The sequence below is a fragment of the Xenopus tropicalis genome, chromosome 1 (assembly GCF_000004195.4).
Source record: "Xenopus tropicalis strain Nigerian chromosome 1, UCB_Xtro_10.0, whole genome shotgun sequence".
Classification (NCBI taxonomy): domain Eukaryota; kingdom Metazoa; phylum Chordata; class Amphibia; order Anura; family Pipidae; genus Xenopus; species Xenopus tropicalis.
The window spans coordinates 137,112,321-137,129,594 of record NC_030677.2 but is presented as its reverse complement, the minus strand read 5'-3'; the positions used below and the strand labels follow the sequence as shown (position 1 = coordinate 137,129,594).

At 35.2% G+C, this 17,274-nt stretch overlaps 1 protein-coding gene across 1 annotated transcript in view; it reads left to right on the top strand.

Annotated features, from left to right (window-relative positions):
- cntnap4 (contactin associated protein family member 4) overlaps positions 1-17,274 on the top strand; it is a 156,262-nt gene that overhangs the window by 89,261 nt on the left and 49,727 nt on the right. Inside the window, exons 7-9 of the mRNA XM_031890976.1 lie at positions 4,744-4,887; positions 8,517-8,775; positions 11,338-11,487. Of these exons, the coding sequence (XP_031746836.1) occupies positions 4,744-4,887; positions 8,517-8,775; positions 11,338-11,487 (553 nt within the window). The remainder of the gene's footprint in view (positions 1-4,743; positions 4,888-8,516; positions 8,776-11,337; positions 11,488-17,274) is intronic.

Here is a 17,274-nt window from a genome sequence, read left to right as displayed (position 1 = left end):
TCGTAAGAGGAAGCCAAACACATTTTTTCCCCTTTTTACACTTCTAAATTTTAGTCTAACATTTGTACCTGAAAAGCGAAGAACAGTAAATTTGACCTAGTTTTGAAATGTACAGTATGGGACTTTCCATGGTTATTGTTAAAGAGATTAGTTTGGTCAGTAAAGTTAAACTCACTGGGTGATTTTCTTCTCCTGACACACAATTTAAACATTAAACACCAGGCACACTGTCACTATGTATATCATTCATTCCTTTATCTGTACAACATGTTTTTAACCCGAAGCTAATCTTCATCAGGATGTCACATGCTGTTTAATAATTCATTTTTTGATCTGAAATGTAATTATTAAAATATATATATTATAATGATACAGGTATGAGATCCATTATCTGGAAACTCATTATCCAGAAGATTCTGGAACGCCATGTCTCATAATCCATTTTAATCAAATAATTCTTTCTCTTTTTTTAAAAAAAAAAAATGATTTCCTTTTTTTCTGTAATAATAAAACAGTACATTGTACTTGATCCCAACTAAGAAATAATTAATCCTTACTGGAGGCAAAACAATAATATTAGGTTTATTTAATGTTTATAATATTTTTAGCAGTCTTAAGGTAGATCCAAATTACAGAAAAGTCCAGAAAATCCCAGGTCCTTAACATTCTGGATAACAGACCCATACCTGTAGCAACATTTTTTTTATAGCACTTTGCTCCTGTGGGACTCAAAGTGCTATATTTGTAGTTCAGCTTCAATGCTTTGAAATTATGATTGTATATGTATGTGTCACAGATTCTAGGGGTAAAGATACAATTTAATGAGAAAAACTAACCTCATGGTGTATCACATAAAAACTCACCTGACATATAATGCCTTTCTTTCTTGTTTTGGCTTGTGCTTTTTCCTAAGGCAAAGGGCCTATTCTGTGCCCCCAATTACTCGCAATGGCAACAGATTTGCTCATTATGTCATCACTAATGATGACCTAATGTGTCCAGTTTCACTTTTCCAAAAAATTTGTGAAACAGCAAAAATTTGCAAAACACATTGAAATCAATGGGTGTTTTTAAGATGTTTTGCATTCTGTGCAATATTCTTTGCAGCCATTGGATTCGATGGGTGCATTTTCAGAGCAAAACCAGGTGAAAAAAATTGCTAATTGCTACTAGCAAACCCAAAACTAGAGGTTGCAAGTTGGAGCTGGTGATTAAAACAACTAGCATTTTAAAAAAATTTCAGCTGATGCCACACCAGACGTATGGTGTATATTTTCGGCAAGCTGAAAAACGTTTGCCGAAAATATGCACCATATGCTCCTACCTGTGCCTGCACCGGAATGAAGGGAATACGCTCGGGTGCAGGCACATGTAGCCGATATCTGCATGAAAATATGAGAGAATGCAAAGTCTCGCGTTTTCATGCGTATATCGGCTACATGTGCCTGCACCCGAGCGTATTCCATTCATTCCAGTGCAGGCACAGGTAGGAGCGTATGGTGCATATTTTTGGCAAAAGGTTCAGCTTGCCGAAAATATACGCCATACACCTGGTGTGGCATCAGCCTTAAACAGTTGATACTAGTAGATAAGTAATATATTTTTATTCTATACTAGATTTTACCCTTTTGCATCATTCTTTTCCCAGATCATGTCTGCCTTTTTGTAGAATTAATGCTGTGCACATAGGCAAAAAGCATATATTTTTCATTATAATGCATCTCCAAAAACTGAAAAAGCATAGATTTGTACTACCATTTGTATCCAGTAATAATTCAGTTGTAATTACTTAACCACTAAGTGCATTAAAATCAGCTTGTCACTAATTATGGCTTAACAATTTGTTACAACAATTAGACTTGTTATTGGAGAGGAGACTATTTTTATGGTTTTCCCTTTCTGATTCAGTAAATTCTGGCTTGTCTCGTTTGTTCTTCTGAGATAGTTTGGTGTTTAATCCTTCTTAGCTCCTCCAAAGCCCTCTCACAGCACATTGAAGTTAAAAACTTTGAAGAAAAATGTGACATGCTTTTGAGAGTCCTTAGTGTTTTCTTAAAGAGTTCTAACCTGTGGTACCCATGGTTAAACACTATATCGACCTGTAAATTCAAAGACCTATTGAATACAGGCTTGTTCATGTCAAGGTTGGTCCATGACCTCTTTCGTGTGTGCGCATTCATTACCGGAAAACTATTCCCCCTGAAAAATGTAGGTCTCTATAAAAATAAATTGCATAAACCCTGCTTCATCTATATAAACCATTTTCATAAAAATATACTTTTTTAGTAGTATGCCCCATTAGGTAATCCAAAAAAGAAAAATTGCAATTTAAAGAATTAAGGGCCACCTCCTGGAATCATACAATTCACAGTGCACAGTAGTTGTAACACACTGTAGTAAGATACTTCTGAACAAATTTCATATGGCATAAGGTTTAAACCCAATGAGAGTAGGAGATAAAAATGTAACTGGCAGGAAGCAAAAAAGAGTAACCTTTCTCACAACTAGGAACAGCACCTGGTAATAAGTACAGGTCTGGTTCAGAGTATGATTGGCAGGAGTACTTGAATGCTTGGCAGAAGTAAAGTCCTTCTAGAAAGTAGAGTCAGAGGCAGCCAGCAGAGATTCAAGGTCTGGTAGAACAGGCAAAAATCAGCAGCTTTTATTTTTACGCATACAATTTTTTTTTCATGTGCAGCATTTTTCTCACTCCAAATTCATTAAAGCCAATGGGCATTTTTTCTCTGCAAATTTGTTGTCACAGAGAATTTTTGCCACAGTGCCAATGGTGAATCCGTGCCTGGCATAAAAATTCGCTTGTCACTAAGCAGTAACAATCAGATGTGAAAAGGCTGACTGTCAAAGCAGGATGAGCTCAGACCACTTCACGGAGAAACTGACATCCCTGAAAGCACATGCAACAAAACACCATCATGTAAATGTTACACATTAAGATCCATGCATGAATACTTGTGGCACAAAGTAACATTAAAGGTGCCAAGACTGGGAAAGTGTTAAACTGCGTTCACAAAATAATAATACCCACATACTTCACTTTTCTTCACAATAATTCGCTGTTGTGGTTTTTAAAAACAGTAACAAGAACTTTAATGCTAAACTTAAAATATGTACTGCACTTTGTATAAACAGAGATTTCCAATGAAAATTGCTTAATATTTCAGGATACATATTCACAATTGCTGTCATGAGAAAGTCTCATGCACAGTGTCCCAACCCCTTACACTGGTTCTTTAAAGGGAATACATACTACCCTGATGCTACTGTATAATCACTTGATTTCCATGTAACCTGGGCACACCAACCTCATACTCACTCCATGGTGAAATACAAATTAGTTTTCCTACAGCCACTACTATAAAAAAGTAGTGTTTAAACTAAAATTAACCCAAGTATTATTTTTTAGGGGTGTAGCCCCTTATGTACTCCCTTCTATATATGTTTTTATCCTGCAATGCAGTATTTTTCCCAGAATTGAGGCAATATGGTGGTTGTTTTAGCCAGTCTGGCAAAATTACTGCAGCTGCCCGTGTGTTTCGTCACAAATCGGACTGAATATTTTCTAGCATTATTTCTGGTGTTTGCCATGAGAATGACCTGTGCACCCTATTCTTTCATTGCAACATTGCAGTGTTTCCCTTGGGAAATCTACCAAATTAATACTTAGGAATGTGTGCCTTTCATTAAGTGGTATTTAATTTACTTAAGTTTATTATTTATTTAATGTGTCACCAAGAGACTTAAAGGGGAATAAAAAAACTATTAAAACCCCCCCCACAAAACTGGTTACTTTTTTTCAATACATCTATTTCACTAATATTCTGTGTTATTTGTTTGCAGTGCACAAGCATCAAACAGCATGGTTTAGTTGTTTGTAGTAGGAAGAAATGTTAGACTGTAAACATTATAAAACATATTTCATTATTGGCATTCATCCCAGTTTATGTTCATGTTTATTTACCTGATAGTTCCCCTTTAAAAGAAATTTGGCTGGCACCTGCTATTTTTTATTACAAGGTGTACAGTACAGTTGCATTTGTAATTGGCAAGAAAGCAAAACAAATTTGCTTATAGCTTTATATATTGATTGATTTTGATTTTGTCATGTTGATGGACATAGGGCAAAGTTTATAGATTTTAGGCCTACATTAATAAGATGCTTTAGGTGAAAGAACTCACTTTAGGAACTATTTTCTACATTGTTATTATAACCCCGCCCACAGAACACAAGGTAAGGAAAAGGGTCAGGGTTTTAACTTCCAACCTGCACAAACACACATGCAATCATTAAGAATCCAGGAAACTCACTACTTTTATCCTCTTCACCACCACTGTAAACATACTTACACTTCTCCTTTAAATTAGCCTCTCTAATGGCATTGAGCTTTCACTGTGTATTTCAAGTATAATTTGCCCATTAAACTTTGCACCCCAAACTGTTGGCCAAACAGCAAACATGTAAAAGCTGCATCAGCAACAAATTAAAATTTTGGTTTTTTTTGCAAAATATTCTACAGCGGGTTTGAATTGTGCTTTCTTCTAAACATGGCAAAGTATGTCAGTAATGCACATAGAACAGAATACAGATTATCACCATAACTTGGAATGTAATACACTGAATTCATTACAGTAATTATATGCACAATTAAAATCTTAACTATAACATCTTGTTGTACGGTATTTAAATGACTTAATGGCTTTATTGATTTCTTTTTTCTTTCTAAGCTTAGCTTTGGAGGAATACCATTAAAAGGAAAATCGGTATCATTATTGCAGAAGAATTTTCATGGGTGCTTTGAGAATCTTTATTATAATGGTGTGAACATTATTGACTTGGCAAAGAGATACAAACCCCAGATCTACATTGTGGTAAGGTTATTTGTGTTCACTGAAACTTAAATTAATTTGATAGGCATTAAAGTGTTTCGCAATAGCTTTGCATGGTCAAGCCTCCTGGCTAGCGAGAATTTCAGAAATACTTCAAAGGACAGATCTTCATATGCTCTGTGAAATAAAGGTTCTTTATTTTAAAGGACCAGTAACACCATAAAGCTTAGATTTTTTTTTTACATTTAATGTGTGTATCTGTCCAACTAGCTCCTACAAATAAATAGTGCTGTGGGAATAAATGCCCAAATATTGGGTGGCTGTCCCAGTGACTACATAGCATATAAATCATAATTAAATATCTGAAGCAAACAGGCCTTCCTGTCTCATTAAGTCATTAAACTGAATTTGTATATCTAATAAATGTTATGGTATTTGGTGTTTCTGAAACTGCTTGTAATAAAATGTGTATTTATTTAGTTGTTTAGAATTTATTTATTATTAGGAATTTTGGGACACAATAAGTTAATATTTACCTCTCAGAAATATAGCATAATGTGTGAAAAACATTTTAAATTACATTATTATAGTTTAAATTATACTCCTGGTATTGACACATGGTTGTGGCAATAGCAGGAAAAGCAAAATTAGCAAAATGGAGTTTCACATGTTAACAATGTTACAACAATATTCTTACTGATTACGTAGATGGCTTGGTTTAGTACTAGTAGTACTAATTTTCTTACATTTTCTTTTTTTAACTTGGACTGAGTATATGGTATTAATTTTGCAACAATGCACAGTCAGTGGATTTTGTTTTAGACATCTGCCAGAAACATTGCTACTGGCATGTGTCCATGTATCTATGTTTGGTATTAGCATATTGTACTTTATTGGCCAATAGCTTATGACCATTTCCTGCCACACTTTAATATAGTGTTTGGTTAGGGGTGGATCTTCCATCTTGGCCTTCAGCACTTGATCTGTGTGGATGTGCTCTAGGAATTCTGGGATCCATATGGCCCAGAAGCGTTCAGCCCAAGGGGATAACATTAACTCTAGAGAAGTTAGTGAGCAGGGACCCCTTGAACAAGGATTTTATAGAGCAGGATAGATATATGTTATAGCAATTTCTAGGAAAGTGAATCAGATTAGAAATAGTAGCAAGAGCAGCTTCTTTGCTCCAGCTAGAAGAGAGAGCAGGGAGTATTCTCCTTAATAGGCTCTGCTGCCTTAGTGAACAAGGGTATCAGGCTTAAATTTATTTTTCCTGATCCACGTCTGCTGTATGGGATCCACACCACTAGAGGTAGAAACCCTAAGGACACTCTTTACTGCCCATGCTACTCTACACAGTGGTGCAACCTTATTCTGCTTGCTCCACATTAAAACTGCCAATCCATTGCTCTGCATCTGCATTGTGAAAACTGATATACCTATCCTTATGGATCAATGGTCTTGGACAATGATCCAGTTCTGTTGGAGTTTGCTGACAAGAGCATTTTGGCATCCTTTATTTCTTTATTATTTTGCACATAGCATAAGTAAGTTTTTGTTGCACACCTCCCCCTTCCATAAAGTGAAGGTCCATCCTGTGTTAGAGTCCAGTGTACCCCATGCACTAGCCATTCTGGTCATTGTCTGTTTTACAGCCAAAAAGGGTTACAAAAGCAAATGTAGTGTGCTTAAGAAGCTTCATAATACTGAATTCTCTAAATGCTACAGAAATTTTGTCCCCATGTGCAGTTGCAAGTCTGTTAAAGTTTATGTGAAAAAGTCACATTAATACTATTCGTTATTAAATATACAAGTCATGGTAATCAGAAGGATTTAATTCTCAAATAAGTCAATTAATAATAAATGCTGTGTTATAGTACTTGCCCTTGGCAACCAATCAGTTGTTTTCTCTCAAACAGGAGACCAATAAATGCTTCCCACTTAGTGGGTTACTAGAGTCGTCACAAATTACTTTGTTAATGTTTGGGAAGTTATTATTCCCCAAATAATAGGGTACATTGCTCTCTCTTTTTATATGCAGGGTGTGGTCACAAAATCTCAACAGTTATCAACTGAAATAATTATTGTACCACACCAAATATGCACACCAGATGCACCAGTAAACTTTGATCTGTCTTAACATGACATGTTATACTACAGGTATTTTCCTTTATCTGGAAAATGTTATCCAGAAAGCTCTGAATTAAGGGAAGGCCATTTTCCATAAAATGAAAAATGATTTCTTTTTCACTGTAATAATAAAACAGTAGCTTGTCATTTCATTCCAACTAAGATATAATTAATCCTTATTGGTGGCAGAACAATCTTATTGGGTTTATTTAATGTTTAAATTATGTTTTAGTCGACCTAAGGTAGTTAGACTGTAAGCTCTACGGGGCAGGGACCTCCATCCTCTTGTCTCTTTGATTCTTAACTTATTGCAACTGTACCTTGTATTTAATTTGTATTTATTATTATACTTTGTATTTATCTATTATTATTATTATTATTATTATTAATAATATTAACTGGTACCTTTATCGGCTCTTTAAGGTACCAGTGATGGCTCTTTGTCACCCTAGTAACTTTGGGGGTGCTGCCACCTGTGGCGAGTTTCTCAACTGGGCTTATGGCAGCAGCGCCCCTGCTTCTACAGTTCTATATCTGGAAATAAAATGTGTGTATGTGTGTGTATTTTATATACAGCGATAACTGCTTTGGTAAATAGGTCTGTTTTCAATAGTTGTTAGTTTCTTATGAATAAGGCATAACAATCTGACATTCAAAAGTCTCCCACGCAAAACTCTATTTCCTTACAGTCTTGTTTGTTAATTAACAGAATGATCAGTATGGTAGACATTTGTTTTTGTTGTTGCTCTGGTTCTATCAAACATCTAATTTAGACACAGGAAAAACTAATTGATTCTGTTGAATTTTATATGTGTTGTGGCCACTGACCCCAGAAACAACAGTCCAACTTGTGTAAAATAAATAAGGGCAAGAATGAAAACACATCTTACTGAGTAGCAGAGGGAAATGAGTCTATTGATACATCTAACACTCCATTTTCTCATTTAATTACAGCTATAAATATACTTCATAACATGTTTACTCTTATGTTTTTAGCATTAATAATAATTGTTAAACTTAATAACTTTTTCAGCTACCTAGTTTTTCCTTCCTACTAATAGCCAATGGTTTTTAAAAACAAAACAAAAGTGTATTACGCATGTACAGGTATGGGATATATTATCAGGAATGCTTGAGACCAATTAGCTGGTAGCCTGTTTCAAAGGAGATATTTTATTGGTTAATATTGGTTACTGTACCTGGGCACATTTTCCCTCCAACATGGACATATGCTAATTACCATTAAGTTAAAGGTACAATTTTATTATTAAAGAGGAAAAGGGAATAAGTAAAAAATTAGGAAATGGTTTGCATAAATAAGATTTCAGAGATTTCTGGATAATAGTCTTCTGAGTAATAGACCCATACCTGTATTAAGTGTTCATTAACAAACTTTTCTTCATTATTGTTTTATCGATATGTGTTGACTATGATTCTATTACATTGCATGATTGAAAATGTCTTTGACTACATAATGGATAGATAGACATACACAATATCGTATAGTTAACACATTAAATGATTGTTTCTCTCTCTTTTTAAAGGGAAACATTTCCTATTCTTGTGTGGAGCCTGAAACAGTCCCTGTTACATTTCTAAATTCTAACAGTTTTTTAGCTTTGCGTGGGTTACAACAAGATGGATTAGCTGTCCATTTTCAGTTTCGTACCTGGAATAAAGATGGCACCTTATTCTCTTACAAGCTTGGCCCTGAGTCTTTGGATCTTGTATTGTATATGACTGATGGGAAGTTTAAAATGAGCCTGTTTAAGCATGGAAGAAGCCAGTCTAACACTGCTACAGGTGTGTATTAAAATAGTGCAATTATCTTTTCTTAAGGACATAAATTAATTAACTTTAAAGTTCTAATACATCATGTGTGTAAGAGGTTAAAAAAATGTGCATGAATAATCTAATGTTGTAATTATACAAGAGTTAATTGTTGAAATGTTTGTGTATGAAAATGTTTGAATTTGTTGTAATGTGGGAAATAGGCCACTAGATAGCTGTAAGGACAATTGTATTATATATATATATATTATAAGGATAGCAATGTCATGTAGGACTCCAGCCACCAGGAGGAAGCTTAGTGCAGAAGTTCAGAGGCTCAAGAGGCTACTCAGGAAGCAACATCACCTGAGAGTTGGTCCCAATCAGGGAGACAGCCAATGTTAGCTAGGAACAACCAAAACAAGTTAGCAACTTTAATTGCATGAACTAGATGTATGCGGCATTCAGGCATAGCGAGTATGGCACTGGTCGCTCCATCTAGGAGAAAGTGGAAATAGTTCCTGATGAATACTCCATCAGTTAGGGGCAAAGTGCCAGACCAGGACCAGTTAGGGGTTCTGTGGGCTTTTGGATGAATTCCACCAGCTTGAAAAAGTCCTGTTCAGGAGAGCAAAGAGGCACTGGGTGTGACTGGACTGGACTGTGACTGGAGGCTTGAGTAAGAGAAGCTTTAGAAGAGAAGATTGCCAGATTGTCAGACAGAAACAGGTGGGGAAATTGGTGTCCTAGTAAAGTAGCAGAAGTGAATTGTGACCTAATGGAAGGGAACTGTGTTATTCACAGAAAACTCCTATGGAGAATTGGATACAACCTGTATGGAATGTGATGTGCCTGGAATCTGATCTGCTATTATCATGGCTTCTGCTATAAAAATGGAATTTTCTTGGAGCCCATTGTTATTGGTTGCCAAAATTCCTTGAGTTTATTTTCATACATATGAGGTGGTCTCCTCAAACCTTGTGATTTGTAAACTAAGTGTAATTTTTGTATTTCAGGTCTTTTTGGATAACATGATTCTGGATAATAGATCTCATGCCTGTATTTAATGAATGTACTTTTTACTGTTGTATTTATTTATTTTTTTTGCTATTTGATGTTATTATGCTGAACTGCCAATGAAAATGCACTTTCTTTGCCAGCAGCTGACAACACAATTCCCATTTATTTGAACAGAATGCAGAAACAAAAAATCTTTGCTGTTTGCACACAATAGCTGGGAATTGTTTTTCTTTTTTTCATTTGAACCATTTTAAGTTTGTACCCACATACAATGTCTTTACATTTTATTTATTCTAATTGAAATAAAAGACTACTCTGCAGTAGGAGAATGTTTACCACTGCAAATTAACTACATACTAATTTGTGTTTTCAGTCTCAGAGATTGCAATCTCAGCACGGTGCTTACACTTTAGATGTTGATCTGATTCTGTCAAAAGCAATGGGTTAGGATTTTACAGTTTCTTAAAGTATGTGCAATTTCTGTACCAGCCCAAGGCAAGCAAAACCTTTCAGCAGGGAAGATCTGTGCCTATGAATATGCCCCAGTAGCTCCCCATCTTCTTTTCTGCTGATTCACTGCACATGCTCTGTGCTGCAGTCACTTATCTGAGCTTTGGGGCTGACTTACAATATACTGTACAGGTATGGGATCCCTTCTCTGGAAACCCGTTATCCAGAAAGTTCCAAATTACGGAAAGGCCATCTTCCATATCCTCCATTATAAGCAAATAATTATAAGTTTTAAAAATGATTTCCTTTTCTCTGTAATAATAAAACAGCACCTTGTACTTGATCCCAACTAAGGTATAATTAATCCTATATCAATATTTAAAAGATTTTTAGCAGACTTAAGTTATGGAGATTCAAATTACGGAAAGATCCCTTATCCAGAAAACCCCAGGTCTCGAGCATTCTGGATAACAGGTCCCATACCTGTATATACAGAATATAAATGTCACAATATTAATATAGATAATTACTACATGGCAACTCAGAAACAAGTGCAATTAGCATCAGAATTTAATCACCAGGCCTGTAGCATCAGCTTATATTAGAGGCCAACATCATTTTTTGTTTTATAATATGCAGTGACCTCTAAGCTTCTCAACAGCTGCTTAGAGCTCACTGCTGTCATTTAACAACACTGGACAAACTTACTGGCAACCAATAAACGTGTTTCATTCATTGTTCTACCTGCAGCTGGCTAAAAAAACCCAAAACTAATGATTAGTTGCTATGAATTACAGCCCATAGGTGCATTTGTCCAGAATTGATAGATGAGCCCCACTGAGCATGTGACATGTGACTGAACAGACACTTTCCAAGATGGAGAGCGGGGGGGGTAGGAATTTAGGCTGGTTCAGTAAGTACAGTATTTATGAATGGCATTTTTAGCTGTATTCATTTTTAGGGTTTAGTTCTCATTTAAATGAATGTACTTGATCTTCCTGTATAAGAACATCATTAAACAGCAAAGTAAAATTGTGTTTGCTGCAAAATGAATTATTTTGTTATATTCCATGTGCTTATTTATTTATGTTGTTTCTGCTGTTCAATGTATTTCTTTTGTTCTAGGTTTTGATTTGAATAATGGCCACTGGCATTCTCTCTCTTTTGTGGGCAAAAGAAATCGTCTCATTGTAACCATTGATAACCAAGAGACTTTATCACTTCAAACTGCTCTACCAATTCAACTGGGATCTGGGCATTATTATTATTTTGGAGGTATGCAGTATAATTTGCTTTAGAAATACTGTCTTAATTCAATTCTTATTGGATTTGCAAGTTATAATGGATGGCTATGTGGATTGTAACATTGTATAACTATATATATATATATCTATATATTTATATTTTATAACTATATATATTTATAGGAGTGTTACTTTGAGTAATATATTTTCAGGGGGGTTTAGATCCCTTTAAAGCTTGCAGTCATCTAAACCCCAAAAAATGAATTAGTGTAATCTCATTCAGGGTTTTCTTCTGAGCACTTTTGCATTCATTTTCTATTTTAAGTTGTTTCTGAGATATTAGCTTAGGTGTACACAATTTTATTCTGCTAGAAAGACTTGGCTTAATAGCTCTTTTAAAGGCCTTGAAGATTTTAGGCAGTATGAACTGAGGATCTCCAAATCCACTTTTTGGGGATTTTCTGATCTTTCACAAAGGATTTGGCTGAATCCTGAACCAAATTCAGACCATAATTTGGATATGTAAATTATAGTAAGGAAGGGGGAAACACATGGGGAGGGAATTTTGTCTAAAGTCACATAATTTTAAGGTCCAGATTGGTTTTGCCAGGCACTTGGAATCAGGATTTGGTATATCCCTAATATGAACAATTTGGTTGGTTTGGAAAGCAGACATCAGTGTTAATTACACTGTATGATTCAGTACATTTGATTTCGATATGTAAATAGCAGTCAAAACGATGAGATACGTCTTCCCAAAAGGCCAAATTTGATGGACATGTGCCTTATCAACTACTATGCTAACTGCTTGATAAAGCAGAATTGTTAGGGCGAAGACACACGACAGTCGCTGCAACTTTATTAAAAGTCTCTGTGACTAAACCGTGTAGTGGAAACGTGTGGGCGATTAGTCTCAGCGCTTTATACAGTACCCTATGGCGGGAAGTCACTGCAATTAGTCGCTGCAATCAGCTTTTTTAAAAGTCATGACAACTAATCGCCCCATGTGTCTTCGCCTATACTGTTACTAAAATTCAGAAGCAAGCACTGTTTGTTTTAGAAATTTAGTTATTTAGCATTCTAAGAACATCAAATATATTATTTTGCCATTGCTGCTGAAATAACACCACCACACATAAGAACAATATGCGAGCACTAGCTACTGGTGAAAAAATTAAATTCCACAAATACTTTAACATAAAATACATAAAATTACAGTATTAAAACATACATATTGATTTGTGCAAGTTTATGACACAAATCATTGTAATATAAGCCATTAAATGAACAGTTACCCAGTTTGTATAAACTATCCATTTTAAACAAAACTGATATTCAGAATCTGTAACAGCAGCAGAAAGAGAGAGACTTCTGCAACGAGAACACATTTTAGTTGGGTGGGCAAATTAGGTGCTACGGTCAAATAGCTGTGAGGTAAGGGATCAATAAGGTAAGGGATTTTCACAAATTTTACATGAGATGCAAGCTCCTACTGTTGAAGGTGCTTATGTTTGATTTTCTCACCCATAAACCACATATGTCACAATTTGCACTTTAAGTAGGAAAAGGCTATAACTGTGTACACATTTTAAAGTGAATTCATTTGTATGATTGGGTCTCTGGAACACTAGACTACCGTACAGTCTGTAATGAAATTGCATATTAAAAAGTAAAATAATTGATAGTGTAATTCATCAGACAGTTTTTACATGTTGAATTGTAAGTGCACACAGCACATTTAGTTTCAGTACATTTTATTACTTATACAGATCATTGGTGCAAACTTGTGCAACACCTTGTGCTTTTGTACTCTTTTTTTTAAGATTATCCATTTGCAAAATACTACCAAGTCGTAAAGGCCTCACATAATAACGGGAAGGCAACCGTTTGTAAAAAGTAAAACACTTTTTATTAGGACATAAAAGCCTAACACGTTTCATGCCTGATAGGCACTTACTCAAAGGCTCTGCCTATGGTCATAAGTGTATCCCTTTTTTTTTTTACTCTGTGGTGTTTTTAAAATTACCTTTTGATGAAAGTTTTAGGGTTACTATTACCTTTAATATTTGATTAAGGATACTGATTTCTTTGTAATCCCAAGGAGAAATATGGAATTTAAAAGTAGTAAAAAAAAATTATGGAAAAAGAAATTATGATGAAGAAAGTTTAATTGTAAACCACAAACTTTCCAAAACGAAACATTTATTCCAAGGATGTCATTAAGGGAGATTCCTAGTCAGAATAAGAAATACAGAGAATGAAAGCATAAGAACAAGTGAACAGACAGAGCAAGAAGGTTAATTGATTAGGTATTCAGAGCACAGACTCTGAAGCAGTAGCAGAGGGGATAAAGAGTACAGTATGTGACAGAAATGGAAACAAGATGGTGTTCTAAAAGAGAGAATGGTGAGACAATAAAAAGTGTCATCTTTTGTGAAGACAATATCCAGGGAATGGCAATCTTTGTGAGTGCTGGAGTCTGAACATGATCAAAGGGGAGATGTTAAATGGCAAAAGAGAGAGACCTAAGTTATAGAGGAATAATCAATGTGACCGAATCAGAATACGAGTGTCAGAACAAATCACATTAAATAACTTCTTAAACAGCTATAGAGAACAGCTTATACAGAAACAGGAACATTGGAGCTAATGCATCACCATGTAAAACTCTGCAGGTAAAAGTTAGCAAAAAGAAGTAGTATTAAGTTAATGTTTTTGTTAATGTGAGGTTGGAGTGCTTGCTAGTTTCTGTAGAAGTCAATGGGAGTTGTCATAGGCAAAGTCAAGCCATATTCTTAAACTCACATTTTTTGAGTTTTTGAGATCACAAACTTGAGCTTTTTTTCAAGTTTTTTATTAAAACAAGTTTTCCTTATTAATAAATAAGCAACCATTTGATGGTTGCAAGTTAATGCAAATTCACAAACATAAAAATTGATAAATAAGCCCATACCTGTCTGACTACATAATTCCAATGGCAAATTAAGGTGAAAAATAAATAATATTTTGTGGCTGTTTCCGTGGTTTGTGTTAGAGCTCTGGTTCCATTAAAAGTAAATCTTAATGCTTCACTGGACAGAGAAATTTTTGATGATTCTTTTATTCCTACTATTTGGCAACAGTTTGGGTAAAGTTTTTTCTGTTTCAACACAATTATGCCACCATGCAATAAGGAAAGTCTTCACAGAACATGTTTGTTCAGATGAAAGGAGAAGTGCATAAATAACCTACAAAGAGGCCTGGTATCAACCCAACTGAAACCTGTCTGATAAGTTGCCATGTTGACTGCTAGCCAGGTCAGACTGCTCAACTTTGCTGTGCAACCAAAGTAATTCTCATAGTAACATAGTAAGTTAGGATGAAAAAAGAAGTACATCCATCACGTTCAGCCATAATGCCTATATAAAGCTTGCCTAACTACTAGTTGATCCAGAGGAAGGCAAAAAAAACCCACCTGAAGCCTCTCTAATTTGCTGTAGAGCGGAAACACAGTCATTGCTGAATGACAGCAAATCCCACCAACAATGTTCTATCAAAAGTCTATTGAATGCCTTCAGAAAAGGTAGAGGACCACCTACATGTAAACATCCTTAACTTGGGAATGATATTTTGGACAGGGAGGTGTTGGGATATTTTTGGCCATATTGTAAATATCTGAGTTTATACTTACGCTGGCCATATATGCACAGTTTGGCCCATAAAGGCTGATCTGTACATGTATGCCAGAAACTGGCTATAAAATACAACTTGTTTTCAAGCATTTAACTCCCAAAACATCACTGAAATTTTAGTTTTTGTGCTTTACAATTTATAGAGCTTCTAGCTATGGGAATCATCACAGCATCCTTAGTCCATAAATGTATTAAAACATGTCCAAATTTAGTTGGGCTTTACTTATGCTTTAAACTCCTCTGTAATGTTGATTTGCAGCATTGCAATTAAGTCACCAGAGTTCCAGTGTTAGAATAGTGAATAATGATTAGCTGATCGACCACATTAAGTAAATAAATAGTAGCTTCAAAGGCACGTTGTAAGAAAGATGAAGTATTAAGGGGTTAAGAGGGCTTGCATTTGTTTTAACTCAGATTTTAACATAATTATATGTATTTTTATTATCTTAAATAAAGATTAAAGCATCTGCAGCATTCCTTTAATAAAATAATAAAAAATGTATAATAGAACATATCATTCAGAAGGTCATGGAGAGACAATGCTTAGTTCAGGTGTACCAGGCAAAGCATAGATTTATTTTGCCTTCTGTTATTGCTGAGTTTGAAAAATGACTCAGAGATCAAAATTTACTGTGAAGGATCACCATCAATCCAGTAGATGTAGACAGAAGGCAAACCCTCTATAATAAGACAAAGATTGATACATGCTGTAGAGTAAGATTAGGATCCTTGAGCAATGTAGGTTTTAGATTTTTTATAACTTGGAAACAAAACAAGAGGCTTTCAAAGGGAATGCTTTATATCTGAGGTTCTAGACTGAAATTGACAACTGTGGAAACAATTTTCATGGTTTCTCTCATCTGGATTTTATGAGGTAGTGCCTTGCTCAGAATAATTGGTGTTGCCGTTTTCACAGGCATGGCATATCAGTCATGAAAAAGCAGAGACATTTTTATGTATATATGCATCTAATTAAAAGGTTTAGCTGAACTTAAATGAACTGTAAACAGTTTAAAGGAAAGGTAAAGTGTTTTAAACACTGTGCACAGGCTTTCCCTAACTGAATCACTCATACTTCCTAAAGTGCTCTCATTCCCTGTACCTGAGGGTCCAAGGTAGCTGCGCAGTGGGAATTGTGGCACTAAGAATGCAGTGTTACTGCCATAATATAGATATTTTCTAATATGTGAATATTGCAAATTAATGTAGAATTAGAAAATGTGTTAACATTTTTTGCCTGTCCATCCCATTTTATACATAAAATTGTAATATACTTCTAGAATAATGCAGTTGCCTGTACATGGAATCTGGTAAAAATTCTGCTACCAGGCAATTTACAGATCAAGTCATGTTATACTACTTTGTGTGCTCTGCGCACTTTTTACTTAAAAAAATGTATGTAAAGACATGCAGGTATATGTCGATATGATTTACACTCTCCCTGTAAATCAACCTGTTAGTGTAGTCATTAAGGTACGGCTGCAGTTTCACCCCTATTCTCGGCCCCTCCCCCCTTAGGAACACGCACACGTGCATCCTTACACCTCACATACAGAGTACTGTTCTGAAGTTTTCTGCGTGTCCAGTCCCCAGTGCTCCATATGTGAGCAAATTTAAGTGCGGTTGGGTGGCATGCCGCCCTAGGCCTGTGGCCTCATACAAATCCAGGCCTGCTTGCCTTGGGTGCCTTTAACCTTTTGCCTGGCTTTGATAGCTCCAATTTGATTTTTTTCTATGTACATTTATCTGTTTACATACATTCTGTACCAACAGATTTTACACCGGAAAGCATTTATCTGTTTACATACATTCTCAGTATGCACGCTTGATAGCAATGATATCTGTAAAAGAAAATGCAATTCATGTGTTTTTACAACTGTTTCAAATAACTAGAAAGACTAGTAATAGTGGCAGGCAACATGACATGACAAATATGCAATTCAGCTTATACATCTAGAAAACACATGAATCTGGATAATATATCTAATGTATTCCTATATGTAATTGAAGTTAAGACAAGTACAGCAATTACAGTGCTTCTTTAAAATACACATTATGCAAAAGCTAAATGCCATGTGGGTTGCTGAGGCGGTACACATCCAGTAACAGCAGTTGATAGAAATACATTAGTGCTATCTAAAAATTAT